Source organism: Moschus berezovskii, chromosome 10 (assembly GCF_049115385.1).
Source record: "Moschus berezovskii isolate FMDL1 chromosome 10, NW_MosBer_1.0, whole genome shotgun sequence".
In the NCBI taxonomy this organism is placed as follows: domain Eukaryota; kingdom Metazoa; phylum Chordata; class Mammalia; order Artiodactyla; family Moschidae; genus Moschus; species Moschus berezovskii.
The window spans coordinates 83,371,148-83,385,252 of NC_142469.1; the positions used below are offsets into that span (position 1 = coordinate 83,371,148).

Sequence of the window (14,105 nt, forward strand, 5' to 3'; positions counted from 1 at the left end):
CCAAGCATCATCATAGTTCCCCTCCCATTTTAAAATGGGAACATATGAACTTTGGAAAATAAATGGAGTTCTAGCCAAAGTTTGGCTTATAGTGGATTCCCTGGGTCTGCAAACCCTCACTGGTTATTTCTCCAACCCTCAAATATATAATTAAGATTGACATACTTGACAGACAAGATAGCCCCACACTGATTCACTGAGTCTTAGCTCATTTCACCATAGCCAACCCTTCTTTGCTCCCTCTGAGAACTGTATCAGTCAACTGCAAAGCAGGTGACAAGTGACTTACCCACTGGGTCTTGGAGGTAGACAGCCCAAGGCTGGTATGGTGACTCTGGATGTTATCAATGGACCAGGCTCCTTTCCCCTCTGCTTTCCACACCATGTGGCTTCTTCCATCCTTGTTGCTGCCTCAAATGTTGCAAGAGTAGTTTCTCCCCCAGCCTCCCATCCATTCGAGGGATAAAAGAAGGAAGGGGATGGTACCTACACAAGAAAAGCAGCTTTCCTGGAAACTCAGACTATTACCTACGTCTCATTGGCCAAAACTGTGCCATGTGGCCTTTCTGACAATGGGGGAGGAAAGGTGAAGTGTTTTGGTTGGTCTGAACCAATTTCAGGTGTTCTGTTGGTAAAGGAGAACTCATGTGGTGGGGTAGGGGGTCGCAGCAGGGTTTTCCCAGTGTTCCTTTTCTATCTACTCTGACACTAATATTTTATAGGATAGTTCATTGTATGTCTTTTTTACCAAGTTTGATGTACCTTAATTATCTCTAATCCACATTTTTCTTAGAACTCCTTCATCTTTACCTAGCACACGATTAAGAATTTGATAAAGGGTTTCTTGTTTTCATTGCTAAACAAATGACTATAGGTCACTAGTTCTGGTTCTGTGAATAAAAGCTGGCCTCTGAGCAAGGTAGTTTAGGGCAGCTCACTCACTGCAAAAAAAAAAAAAACCCCAAAAAAACTATGTTACAGTAACTGAATAGTTTATAGAAGGAAATCAGACCTCAAGAATCAGGTCCATGTTTTATTCAAAAGACCCTTCTTCCCCACCTCAACAATATCCTAATATTTGTGAAAGTTAATTATCCTATTGTGCTCATTTCATGACGAAATCCCAGCAATATAAACAATTATACAAATTCAATTAAGCACATTAATGCAGAACCAACAAGGCCGATCTTGTGTTCCTCCTGTCCTCCCGGGATGCTCGCCCCAGAGCTGGATGTGGTGTTAGCAGACAGGAAACAAGATCGAGATAAAGAAATGCCTCCTTTTCTTTCCTCAACATTGTGTTCCTCAAATATGCTCCCATCCCCACAGGAGAAGCAATGGTTACAATCAACATTCTGTAGAAGCAGGAGGGCAGAAATCAGATGAAAGCTAAGGCTGCTTCCAACTGACAGACCAAATGGTCATTTGTTTCTCTCCCAACTCTCAGAAAAAAATAAGGTGGAAATAGCTTAGCCAGGGTGGTGGTGGGGGCTTTCAAGTCTGGGGTATAAGGAAGAGTGAACAAGTCTGCCTTCGTTGAGTTTTTAAATACAATGTGTTCATTAACAGCAGCCAGTCCCACAGAGGAAATCAACTAGCAAACCTGAAAATGCCTGTTCTGGGATGAGTCTAGATTCTCATCTCCCTATATTTCATCCATGGTGTGCAAAGCTCTCGCATCTCTCCACATGTCACATGACCTAAACTCTCAGTCAACACATTATTGGGATTTTATTCAAAAGTCCACAAGACATCACTTAAGAGCTGCTTTTCCCACTGTCCTTTTAGACGGCACTGTCCACAGTGTCCGTGATGTTCTATCTCTTCTCTGTTGGGTCCTCACCTCCCACACGCACCTTCTGGTCGTCACTGCTGTTCTGTCTGTATCCAGCAAAGCACTCAGCAGTTCGGTACAAGAAGACCTAACTCATCATTCAAAAATGCATGTACAGACAACAAGAACAAAAAAGATTCACATATTTACTTTACAATTGTTTTATTCAAAGTGAATGAAAAAACCTAGTATATTTTTCCTTTACAAATGGAGATTAAAAAAAGTTTTATCATTAGTTTTGAGGGTACTTATTTTACCTTCAACATAAATGATTTATATATTAAATTTGTTTTCTGATATCCAAGTAACATTTTCATCTTTTTTAGGTAGCTATGAGACGATTTCATATCCGAAAGCCAATGTCACTTTTCTGAAACTGAGGATAAAAGATTCTTGTGCCCAATGTAGAATACACTCGCTCCAAATGGTAGACAGTCCTTTTGCTCTTGGCCAAGTGTCAGGTTTTGATATTTGGTTGTGTGAAAAGACGTGTTTTGCTTTCTTCAGAGAATAGGAGTCTTAATTCTTTAGATTTATTTTTGTTTCAAAGATGCATGTAAAATGGGTTTGTCGTATTTTACAGTGTAAACCTTACAATGACTGAGCCTGTGCAGTCCAGCTTTTAGATGATATTGTCACACCAAAAAAGATGATAATTGGCAACTGCATTGAATTTAGGCCAATAATCTCAGTACTCTCATCTGAGGTCCTTCTGATGAAGAACACAAGACTCTGATTTTATTGAACCAACAAATAAAGAAGTCTATGTACACAACAGTTGGGAGGAAGTGGTCACAAGAATATCACATAAAAATAAATACTTTACACACTTTTCTTCCAAGTCTAAAAGTGTTAAAATTCTAACCGGAGAAGATTAGAAGGTAATTAGCCAAATTCAATTATTTATAAAAAATACAAAAACACACAAACCAAATGATGCAAAAAATCTTTTTAATCTAAAAACTCATTGCCCAGGGCTAATTAAGAGCCAAGCCCTGCCAATGTTTTATCACTTTATTTGACCAAAAAGAGCTCGTCAGCATTTTCTTCCAAGTAAGATAGTATATAATATATTTTGATAAACCTTTCTAAGTGAGGACATGATACCGCAGGCAGTTCAAGGAAAAATAGCGTTAACTTTTTCTTTGGTGCAACCAAAAGTTAGCAAATGTTGACATTTCAAGTGATAAGAAATTACCAAATGGAAGTTTAAAGTCTGGTGTAAAAAAAAAAAAAAAAAAAAGAAAACAGTTGTAAAAGGAAAGGCTCCACCCACAGTTCTGTAGTGCAAGTTTTAAAGTTTAATTCTGAAAAATAATTTTATTGAATAAGCAGGAACCAAATTCCAGCAGTGTATCACTTGCTCCTCTCCCCTACTCTCATCCCCATTACCGTCTCTGCATGGGCCACTGTCCTTTCTGTTCTCCAAGGAGGTCTCAGCTGCTACTCAGGGAGGCAAGGCATTAAAAAACGACCCACATTTCTTCCAACCAGGCTAGGAGTGGTGTCTCTGCTGCACAGCAGCAGACCCTGAGTTACAGCATTGCCATGTCCACATGTCTGTCGTTTTTACAAAAAAGGAAGTACCTGAACCAATTAGTCGCTTAGCCCTTTTCCAACTTTTGGGGGTAACCACCCGCTCGCCTGGAAAGCCCATACCCCCATGTGCTCAGAACCAGGAAACCTACCCCCTCTTTCCTAGAAGTAATGGTTCTCTCCCTGGAGCTAATTTCCATAAACATGATACTTTTAAAGCAATTACCACCCAGCCCAGAAGGCTCCATTACTCTACCTAGCTTAACAGCTCTCCTATTTCTGTACGTGCTGGTGGCGGTGGTGGTGTGTGTGTGTGCCTTTTAATGTAAAAAGTGTTTTGAATGCACACACACATGAACATCCCTCCACACACACCCAGCATTTAGCGAAAAAAAAAAAAAAAAAAATCTTCCCCAGGAAGCACTTTCAGAAGTTAAGCTTCTACTTGCGTTTAAGCCACAGGGCAAGTGCCACGTGAGTCCTCAACAGCCCTTCCCCTCCGCGGCGAGGCTGGTGGTGCCCGGGCCCACAGCACAGATGCTGCGCGGGATCACGGGCCAAGGCAGGGCAGGAGACCGGTCAGGCTTGCTAGAGCCATGGGCTGCACCTCTCCCCACATCACCTGGGCGCTTCTTGCCCCTAACTCTTATCCCCGGCGAGGGCGCCTCGCTGTGCTGAAGGGACCCTGCCCTCTGCTCTGGGCAGCCCCACTGCCGGACCAGGAGCCTGGGCCCCCAGCGGGGCAGCGGGTCCCCCGGCACAGAGCAGGCTGCCCTCATCCACACCGGCCCGCGCCAGTCCATCCAGCGAACATCCCCTCGCAGCACCCGGGGCGCGAAGAGCCGTGCCGTCCACGGGCTCCGTGGCTTCCCCTTCACCCTCTGAGATGACAGTCATGGGGCTGCTCTGGATCCGGTTCCGCACGCTGTACCTGCTGCTGGCGGCGGAAGGCGGCGTTCGACTGCGGCCGTACCTGGGGCCGGAGAAGGACAGACTCCGAGGCATCAAGCCTTCGGTCTTGGCCCACTCCTCCTGCGCCCTCCTGTTCTTGCTCGGGGAGCAGTTTGACGGGCTCTCGGGCGTGTCTGGCGATGGCTCCGACCTTGACCTCTGGAATCTAGGGTCTGTGTTCTTGAGCATCTCTGCTGCTGACATGCGGGCGCTGGTATCCGAGCGACTCCCCTTTTTCAGCAGCAGAGCCTTGAAGTTGTCACTGCTGGTGCTGCTCTTCCGGACGCTTCTCTGAATGGACCCCACTTGCTTCTGGGGGGCCAGGCTGGGGGCGGCGCCAGTGGGTGTCACTGGCGGGGAGGGAGAATGGTTTCGGGAGTGATCATCATCTGAATCTTTACGGCCAAGGACTTTCCTCTTAGACCTGGGATTTAATAACATTAAGATGAAGGTTAACTCCCGGTGGACCACTGGATGTGGGCCACAACCACTATGCTTCTCTTACTGATATTCAGGCCACCATCTATTATTTTCACTATGGAAAGTTCCAAACACCCAGCAAAAAGAATCGTTCATTGTATTACTATGCGTGTCCCTGACCCAGTTATGATAATTAACGTATGGTCACTGTGACTTCATTTCCACACTCACTGGATTATTTTGAAATAAATCTCAAACATCATATTATCTTACTCTGGATAGGATCATTTCCAAATCTTTTCATAATTGCCACTTCTTATTTAACTCTTCTACATACGACTGATATTGGGGCTGACCTTCCTTTCTTTCTACTCTTCCATTTCTTGCTTGGTGCTGGCACCTGAATGATCTAGTAGATAAGCCAACTCCTAGAATATCCCGCACACTGAGACAGGCCCCCTACCTCAGCTTCTGCTGCTGCTGCTGCTAAGTCACTTCAGTCGTGTCCGACTCTGTGTGACCCCATAGACGGAAGCCCACCAGGCTCCCCCGTCCCTGGGATTCTCCAGGCAAGAACACTGGAGTGGGTTGCCATTTCCTTCTCCAATGTGTGAAAAGTGGAAAGTGAAAAGTGAAAGTGAAGTCGCTCAGTCGTGTCTGACCCCTAGCGACCCCACGGATTGCAGCCTACCAGGCTTCTCCATCCATGGGATTTTCCAGGCAAGAGTACTGGAGTGGCTTGCCATTGCCTTCTCCGACCTCAGCTTCTAGGACAATGCTAACTTTTACATTCTCAGTCATTCTAGAGTTTGACATAAAACCAGTTTGCTTTAGCTCTTACTGGACCATATGTCAACTCCTAGAAATCCAACTTTCCAGAAAACAAGAGTGAACCTTCCACACTAGATCCTGTTTCCTGACTGACATCCTCTGACTGACCCGGAGAATGTGAAGAATGGGGTAGAGCGTGAAAGAGGAGGGGCCTTCAGGGAGAGTAAAACTGTCCTGGGGGTAGTCCTTGTCCTCAGTCTCTAAGAACCTCCCTGCTCAATGTGTTTTCTGCTGAGAGTGAATTACAGAAAATAAAGCAGATGATCCAAGTGGCCCCTTGCTGGTGTCTTCATAAGAACCACTCAGTGTGGGATGAATCACTCAGCTAAGTGCAGGCTGAGCTTGCTTTAAGAAAACAATGTATTTTAAAAATATGTGGTTATACCTCTTCTTCTGCTGTAAAATCCTAGAACATGCAACGGACAAAGGTTGAAAGGATACTATCTGAAATATAGAGATTTAAGAGTTGAATCTGAGCAACTTTTAACTATGTAATCCTGGACCAGTAATTCACCTATTTACAAGTTTTTCATACTTGTAAAATACAGGTGATGATACCAGCCTCACAGGTTTGTGAGGATTCAGTGAGATAAAGGATCTCTGGAGTCATATAGACCTGGCTTTACCCACCGCGAAAGCTTCCTTGCTCTGTGACTTGGGGCAAGTTTCTGATCCTGTTTCCTATCTGGAAAAGGGGGCAAAACAGTAGATAGCTCATAGCTTATCAGTCGCGATAAATGCAGTTACGGCCTTAAAGTGTCAGGCATAGAGTAGGTGCCTAACAAACCTTTCAGTGTCATTTAGGGAAATGTAACTCTCCCTTCCTGCTATCAGCTCGGCTTCAGTGATGCTTTTACATGTCCTGCACAGCCAGGCACAGGGGAGGATAGGCTGTGATGGTTGCCCTGGGCTAGGTGCTTCCAGGATCCTCTCCATGCTTCTGGTCAACAAGAAGACCAAAATGAAAGATCAGAAGTGGTAAAAATCCAATTAAGACACTGAATGGGGTGGCCAGAGCTGACATCATGCAAGCTCCTTTGGGACGGCATTAACTAGCCTATGAAACTTAGGTTCCATGACCCTGCTCCACTGTCAACAAGAGCATTGCTTCAGAGTAAGTTACTGACCCACTGACAAAACCCATGGAAACAATAACATCTCAGAATTTCAGAACTGGAAAACAATTAGATGGTTTGGTCCAGCCAGAAAAAGTAATCAATGTCCAGAGGGTGAAGTCACACAGCTTAATACAAGAAGTAGAATTTGATGGACTGTCTTTCTACATAAAGCACATGACCTCACAATTTATTCTGGTTTCTTCCCAAAGACATCTCTGCTCATCTGATTCTTGCAGGTATTGGTTTTAGGATAATTTTTTTGTTGGGCTTTTAACTTGAGAGGGTGTTCTGAGAGCCATATAATAAGCCATAGCTATGTTTGATTAAATCTGCAATTCAGTTCAGTTCAGTTCAGTCGCTCAGTCGTGTCCGACAGGCCTTTTAATTGTAGATTCAGAATGAAGAGAAGATGGGAATTTATAAAAGTACTGTTGTTTCTTAAGAGCAACTGCCCCCAAAAATGATAATTAAATCTAAATACAGGAATTCTCGGCATATTATGTGTGCTATGTACACACATACACACACACACACTGTGTGTGTATTTCTAAGGAAGATGGCTATTTAAAACATGCTTAAACAGTTAACACTGGCTTAAAAACTAATTACTTCAATAAATATAAAAACTTCACACTTCAAGTGGTGGTGTTCTACATTCTCCATCTGGCTTTAAATCTGAAGTGAATTAATTTGCATTACAAAATTTGAAAGCTGTGTTTCAATTTAGATATTCTTTATTTTAAATTATTAGCTTAGCTACTGAAGAATATAAAATAAAGCCCTAAAACTCAAAGACTTTAGATGGCTTCCTATTATGTGTGCTAATCTATTAACTGTCTACTAAAAATAGCCTGCATCCTTGCTTTCACTCTGCAAACCACACCCTATTCGGTCTTCACTTCTATCATGTGTACATGGAACAACACAGACTGGCCAGTTTCTGCATCTGCAGTAGATATAACTCCCTAGTAGGAGAAACCACAATTTTTTTTTTAGTGCCTTAAGAGGGTTGCCAAAATAAAATGTAGAAGAGATTTTTCACATATTTTTAGGAAAAGTATGTAGTAATTTGGTCCCACAACAGTTGGGTTTGTCCCTGACACTAAGTATTTAGTACACAGAGCAACCAGCAACACATCTTCTATTTTAAATACATATATGTCTGCATATTTGGCAACCTAGTGCATCCCATACCAAATGGAAGATGTCAGGCCTTGGAAGAATTTCCTAACAGTTAAATTCCAATTGGTCCCAATTAATTCAGAAAACAATCATGGGAAGCCTATTAGATGTCCAGCATGCTTCTGGTTAGAAACATCTGTGTAAATCTCTACAAATGTCTTTGAAGTTGGTTTCAAAGGATGTGGCATTTTCATTTCCCCTGTTTGCAGGAATAATTTGATAACTAGCTACTTTTTAAAATTTCTAATGACAAGAGACCAGTCAGACAATGTTACAGAGGCAGAGTTGAGGGTCTATCAGGACATTATACCAATACTGGAACCAAAAGCAAGGAATACAATTCTTAACAAACACTTTGATTCATCAGCTTGGTTGTTTGGTCCCCACCCCCCTGCCCTGGGCCAAGTTAGATGTTTACACCTTGCACGAGGAATCTCAGGTAGGGACAGCACATCCTATGCTTTTCATCTCATGTGATCACAGCCACTGCAGTTAGATTCCAAGAACTGGGAAAACACTCCTGACACAGGCTACTCACACAGAGAATCAAATGATTTTACAGATGTTTAGTTTCAGCAGGAAGAAAGGGGACCTTGGTTTGGGGAAATATAAGGCCTTGGCAGCACAGGGGCACTCATAAGAGTTATCTGAAAATATTGTGGTAAAGAATTCTAGGAGAAAGCACAGGTTTTATACAGCATACAGTTTAAAGTACTTGCACAAATACAATCTTATCCATTTTTACAATGACACTTCTATGAGATAATTCAACTGCTTATAGCCAGAAAAATTAGGCAACAAATAAAACTATAGTGCTAAATCACTCTTTAAGGTGATCGCATGTAAAAAGTACAACAGTTCAGGCAGTTACTCTGAAAAATTTACTCCACATTTTTTAAAAACCCAATAATTTCTGATGCCAGCAGATGGCACCAGCAGTATACAATAATAAATTTAAATTCCTTTTGCTCCTGCTTATAAAAGATGTACTCTTTTATTGAAACATTTCAGTAGCCAAAGAAGTTACATTATAAAAACCTAGTTTTTCTGTAAAATGAAAATAATAAAAGCAATAAAACAAAACACTTAGGAAAGAAGTCCTGTAGAGCTAGTCTGTGCCTGTTAAGTCCACAGAACACAGCATCCCTAATCCTAGACTGGATCACTGGCTATTCTAACTCAACTCTTGTAAACATTCAGTCAAATATAGTGACACTGCATTTCTTGCTAGCAAGAGGAAGGCCAACCAAACATCATCACACTGACCCTCTGTCCCCCACGTCATCATAAAAATCAGTAAAACAGAAATTGGAGTTAAGGGAAATAAAAATATAGAAAAAAACTAAAAAATCAACAATCAAGTTAATGAAGTTCAGTTAGCTGAGAGTAAGAACCTCAAGAAAAACACACTGAGAACCGATTTGTAAAGGGGGATTCATAAAGTAGATTCAAAAAAGAGGAAGGAGATCTGGATACCTGTGAATAGCTGCAAAAAGGTCTTCTGTGGTCCGGGGTCTACTGGGGGTCATCACCTCATCACCCCCGTCGTCCTTAAGGAAGTCACAGGTCTCTGAGGAAGAACTGGCTGTCTCAGCCTCCGGCACCCCAGCTATGGAGAAGCAAGCAGGCAGACACAAGATGCATGAATGACTTGAATTTCAGTCTTTAGCCAAGCTCCCAAATATGCTTCTCTGCCATTCCTGACAACGTGAGAATCCCAGGGAGAAGCAGCAGGGTCTGTTGTCTGATATATCACAAAGATGGGGAAATGACACAAGCATGACAGTCAAAGCTCAGGCTTTTCTGTTAAAAGTCGAGATAAAACAGAATCTCTCTTAAATTTTGCTGTAATATTTATTTGCTGCTCTCTGGGGGGGGTGGATTACTCAGTTATTTAATACTCAATCTGCTGCCCACCACCCCACCCCTTCTATTTTCTGCCCTTCTATGAGCTCTACCCTTAGATCTGGATATTAAAAAAAAAACAACACCACCAAATTATAGAAATGCCAAGTTGGTAACCTAAGCGCGAGGCGGCACAGGGAGCCCACATGCAGCCGGCTTGAACCTGAGCACGCACCAGCCCTACTCGCTTCAGCTGCGAACGGTCTAGGGGAACAAGAGAAAACCAGACTCACGCCCTGGGTCCTGCGGAGGCAGGCAGCTCTCCACACCGTTCCTGGCGCCCGGCTCCTCCGCAGGGGCTGGCACCACTTGGACATTGGCTTCCACTCTGCCCGGGGACGCGGATCCTGCAGCTCCTCCCACAAGAACCACCGAGCTGCCAGAGTCGGTAGCATCGGAACCAGCCCCTGCTGCACCCCTCTCTCCTGCTTCTCCGCTCCCGGGGCTAGGAGATGCCGCGCTCACGTTCTCTGCGGGCTCCGCCGTGAAATCCCTCTGCGGAGGTGGCACCACGAGGAACAGTTTGGGCTTCTTGGAAATGGGGGGCGGCTTCCTGCTGGGCGACGGGCCGAGGGGCGGCGTGGCAACCACTGCGGCCTCCGCCTCCCTGGCCGGGCTGTGGCTCCGGAGGCCACGCTCGGCTGCACTGTCCTGGTGACCCTGAGTCGAGCTCTTGGCAGGAGTCGGGAGCGAGCTCGTCGTGGAAGCAGGCTGGCTTTCACTCTCCATTTCATGTATGCTATTTCGGGATTTCAGGAAAGCAGATGGCTTTAAATGATACTGGGGAACAACCGGAGTTCGTTTTTCCTGAGATGCGTGTTCCTGTAAGGGGGCTACCTCGGTTCCTGAGTTCTTCTTCACCGGCCTCAACTGCACCATCTGCAACGCTTCGGTGGTGATCAGGGGCATGGGGGGTCTGCTGCCCTCCTCCCTGATGGAAGGCTGTCTGCAGGTCTCCCGGGAGGACTCTGACTGGCCAGGTTTCTTGAAAGAAGGCCTGGCATCTTTCATCAATTTGGGGTCAAGTGGTGGGGCAGGCGGGGGCACTGAGGGGGGTAAGGCAGGTGGCGTAGGTGGCAGGGAGTCAGATGAATCCAGAAAAGGGGGGCTCAGCGCTGTGGGGGGCGGAGGAAAGCAGACATCGGTGGGGGCACAGAAGGGAGTGAGCACTTCTGGTGGCGGAGGGGGGAAGAGGGGAGAGCGAGGCAGAGGTGAGCCCTCGGAGAAATCTGCCAGAGGCGGCGGGGGAGGGAGGAAAGGAGACTTGTCAGCCGGACAAGGGGCTGGAGGAGAGGCGTGAGGAGCAGCCGCGAGCGGAGACACCAGCGCTGAATCCAGCTTCTTCACCGTCCCGCTTCCTTCGGTGGAAGCATTCGAGGAAAGCGACGCGGAGGAGGAGGAGACGGATACTGAAGATACAAGAGACGACTTCCTTTCTGGCACCCTGGGTTTGGGCTTCCCCTTCCCATTGGCTGGTGACACTGATTTTAAGACCACAGGCACAGGGGTGAGAGCGGTGGGCGTGTTCGACTGGCTGGAATACCCACTGGATGGAGAAGTGACTCTGTGCGACTTCTCCGGCGATGTGATCTTTGGTTTGACGGCGCCACCGGGCACCGGGGGTACCACGGCCCGGGACCCCTCCAGGAGATGGCGGTCCGGCCCACTCCCAGGTGAGGCGGCGCTGCCGGCCGGACCGGCCCTGCCTGCGTTCCCCTGATCTTCCTGCACTCCCGTGTAGTCAATGTAGTAACCCCACGGGTCTGTGTACTCGGACTTGACGCTGCTCGTGTCGCTCTGTGCCGGCGTGAGACCGCACACGGAGTAGACGTTGGCGGCCGTGGCGGAGGTCAGGCTGCTGCCGGCGCTCACGGTGCTCTGGCTGCGGGAGCGAGGCAGCCACGGTTCTTCGAAGTCACTGCAGGGGCTCTGGGAGGGCGAGCTGCCGCCCTTGCCCGGGAGGTTCAGCTGCAGCGAGTGCTGGAGCGAGGCGATCAGGCTCTCGTTCAGCACCTGCCCGTTCGACTGGAGGTTCTTCTTGGGAACCCTGCGCAGAGAGTCCGTCCGAGAGGGTGGCAGGGGTGGCTTCTTGGCTTTCTTCAAAGAAATGCTTCGGGCGAGGGATTTGTCGTGGCAATTGGACCGGTGCCCTTGGTGTCTCTGAGCTCGTCCATCAAAAACATTGACCACGCTGTGCCTGGGGTTCCCAAAGCCATCATTACTATTGCACAGATCCCCAGGTCTGTGTCCAGAGTCCGGGTGCTGAGTAGGGGAGTAGCGATCGTGGTCCTCTGAATACACAGACCTGGTATCATCCTTGTTAGAGGTCTGGTCCAAACTGCAGCTGCTCGTGTTGCTTACAGGAGTGGAGTAACCAGGAGCTGCCAAATGTGGCTTCAGTGGGGATGCCCGCCCACTACCTGAGGCACTGTATTCCCAGGGCTCCACGCTGCCACCCTGGCCCCGGCTGCCTGAATAACTGGACTCACTCTTGTTGTCCACATCCTGGGGATGGGCTGGGATGCTCAGGTTATTTCTACAGTTATAGGCCATGGCCTGGGACCCATTCTCCCGATTTGCTGGTGTATTTAGAGAGACTTCGGAGTCACAGAGGGACAGCAGTGTGGTTGCACTGGACGAATGATGACCATCTTTCTGCCTGGAGAGGAGGTGCTCTCTGGATCTGACCTTAGAGTATGAAGATGAGCTGGTAATTTTACTGTCCAGCTGCCCTGAGCTCTGAGCGGTGTGAATCACAATGATCTCTGAAGAGGAGGAGAGCGTGGCATTTGGGATGATGCTGGTAGAGTAACTCGTGTGAGGAGACACCACACACGCAGGGCTGGTTACATTTTCACCCTCGAAGTGCCTCAGCTCCTGAGATTTGGGCCGCAACAGTGTTCCCATCCTCGGGGCAGCTCCTAGATGCCCAAAGTCTTCATCTATTTGTGGGTGACCCCGCTGGTAGGGGAAAGCGCCGCCCAGGTCTTCTGCAGGGCCCAGGGTGCCCAGCCGTGGTTCCAGGGACTGAACATTTGCCCTTGCTCCAGCCCGGGGAAGACTGTGGAAACCGGCATCGCTGTTGAGGCGGGAAGGGAACACGACCCCCGCAGAGTCGCTCAGCACAGACATGTTCCCAGAGGAGCCTGAGAAGTGACTCATCTGAGCAGCAATGCCTTGCCCCTTCTGGGCTCTGATTCTTCTCATTGAAGGTGGTACGACTTTCACTTCCTCAGTCTGACAGCTGGAATCCCTGGTTTCTGAGCGCTGTCCTGTAGATCGATAGCTGTCGAGCCTTCCGAGCGTAGAGTAGTGGTCTGGGGTGTACTCCGAGTGACCACCAACATCATCTTGGCCAGTGCCTCCTGAGGCTGGAGAGAAAGCATAAAGAAGCTCATCACCTAAAAATAAAAATCAATATGTGAGTGCATCACCTTGATCTCTCACCCTCTTCTGATTCTGTGGTATTGTACTTAAAAGAAAAAAAAAAATCTATTTGGCCTATAAGCACCTAGGTGACAGTTTAAATAGTTACTGATGGCCCCTCAGATGAAGACCTGTATCATAAATTTCGCGTACTTCTTTTCATATATACCTCATAGCCTCCTATAGATTAAGTGCTGCATATGGAATTCTCAGGTACTCCCGTTGAGAACAAAGCTGAGGGCTCCTTGGAAGGTTTCCTTTTTACATAATCTCTTTTTGGTAAAGGTAAGACTCTCACCCATCCAGTGACTGTACAGAACATCCATCTAGCAGTGACGGTCTTTCTCAAAGACAGATGAATGTAGCAGCTCAACAAAAGGGCTACAGAGGTATCATTTAGGAGGGATATTGGTATAAAACAGCGTTAATTACATTAATTTTTATGTCAGAAGGAAGTCCTAAGAAAAAGAAAAAAATGATTTACAGGTCCATCTGTGTTTCAAACATTTCATTATCCATCTTAAGCCATTATCATCTGTCTGTTAGTGACATTCAAAATTCAGTAGCAATCTGTTGTGTTCTGGGGAGGGAAAAAGCAGCAGGAACAGATCCAGTGAACATTTCCTCCAATTAGGCTTATTCATTTCTTGGAGCTTTACAACCAAACAGAAAGAATAGTATGTTTTAAAAAAGAAGAAGAGGAAGAAGCAGCAGCAACAGTAGCACGAGGCAGGGTTTAAAGGAGGGAAATGGATGAAAAAAATCCTTACACGTAGGTAAAGATTTCAAGCTACCTAGGAAAGAAGAAAAGCTTAAAATAAAATCATGAAGCCAAGAACTTACTCAAAGTGTATAGAGAAAAAGAAAAATCCATGCATAGCAATCATTCAATTCAGTTCAGT

The 14,105-nt window shown here is 46.3% G+C and overlaps 1 protein-coding gene across 3 annotated transcripts in view; it reads right to left on the minus strand.

The window, feature by feature from the left end:
• Positions 1-1,065: 1,065 nt before the first annotated feature.
• NHSL1 (NHS like 1) overlaps positions 1,066-14,105 on the minus strand; it is a 153,372-nt gene continuing 140,332 nt past the window's right edge. Inside the window, exons 6-8 of one of the 3 annotated variants that reach the window (XM_055433764.2) lie at positions 10,011-13,148; positions 9,349-9,481; positions 1,066-4,745 (exon numbers count right to left, since the gene is read on the minus strand). In XM_055433764.2, coding sequence (XP_055289739.2) covers positions 4,010-4,745; positions 9,349-9,481; positions 10,011-13,148 — 4,007 coding nt within the window. In that variant the 3' untranslated portion in view covers positions 1,066-4,009. The remainder of the gene's footprint in view (positions 4,746-9,348; positions 9,482-10,010; positions 13,149-14,105) is intronic. The other 2 variants (XM_055433767.2, XM_055433768.2) reach the window with 2 other exon arrangements.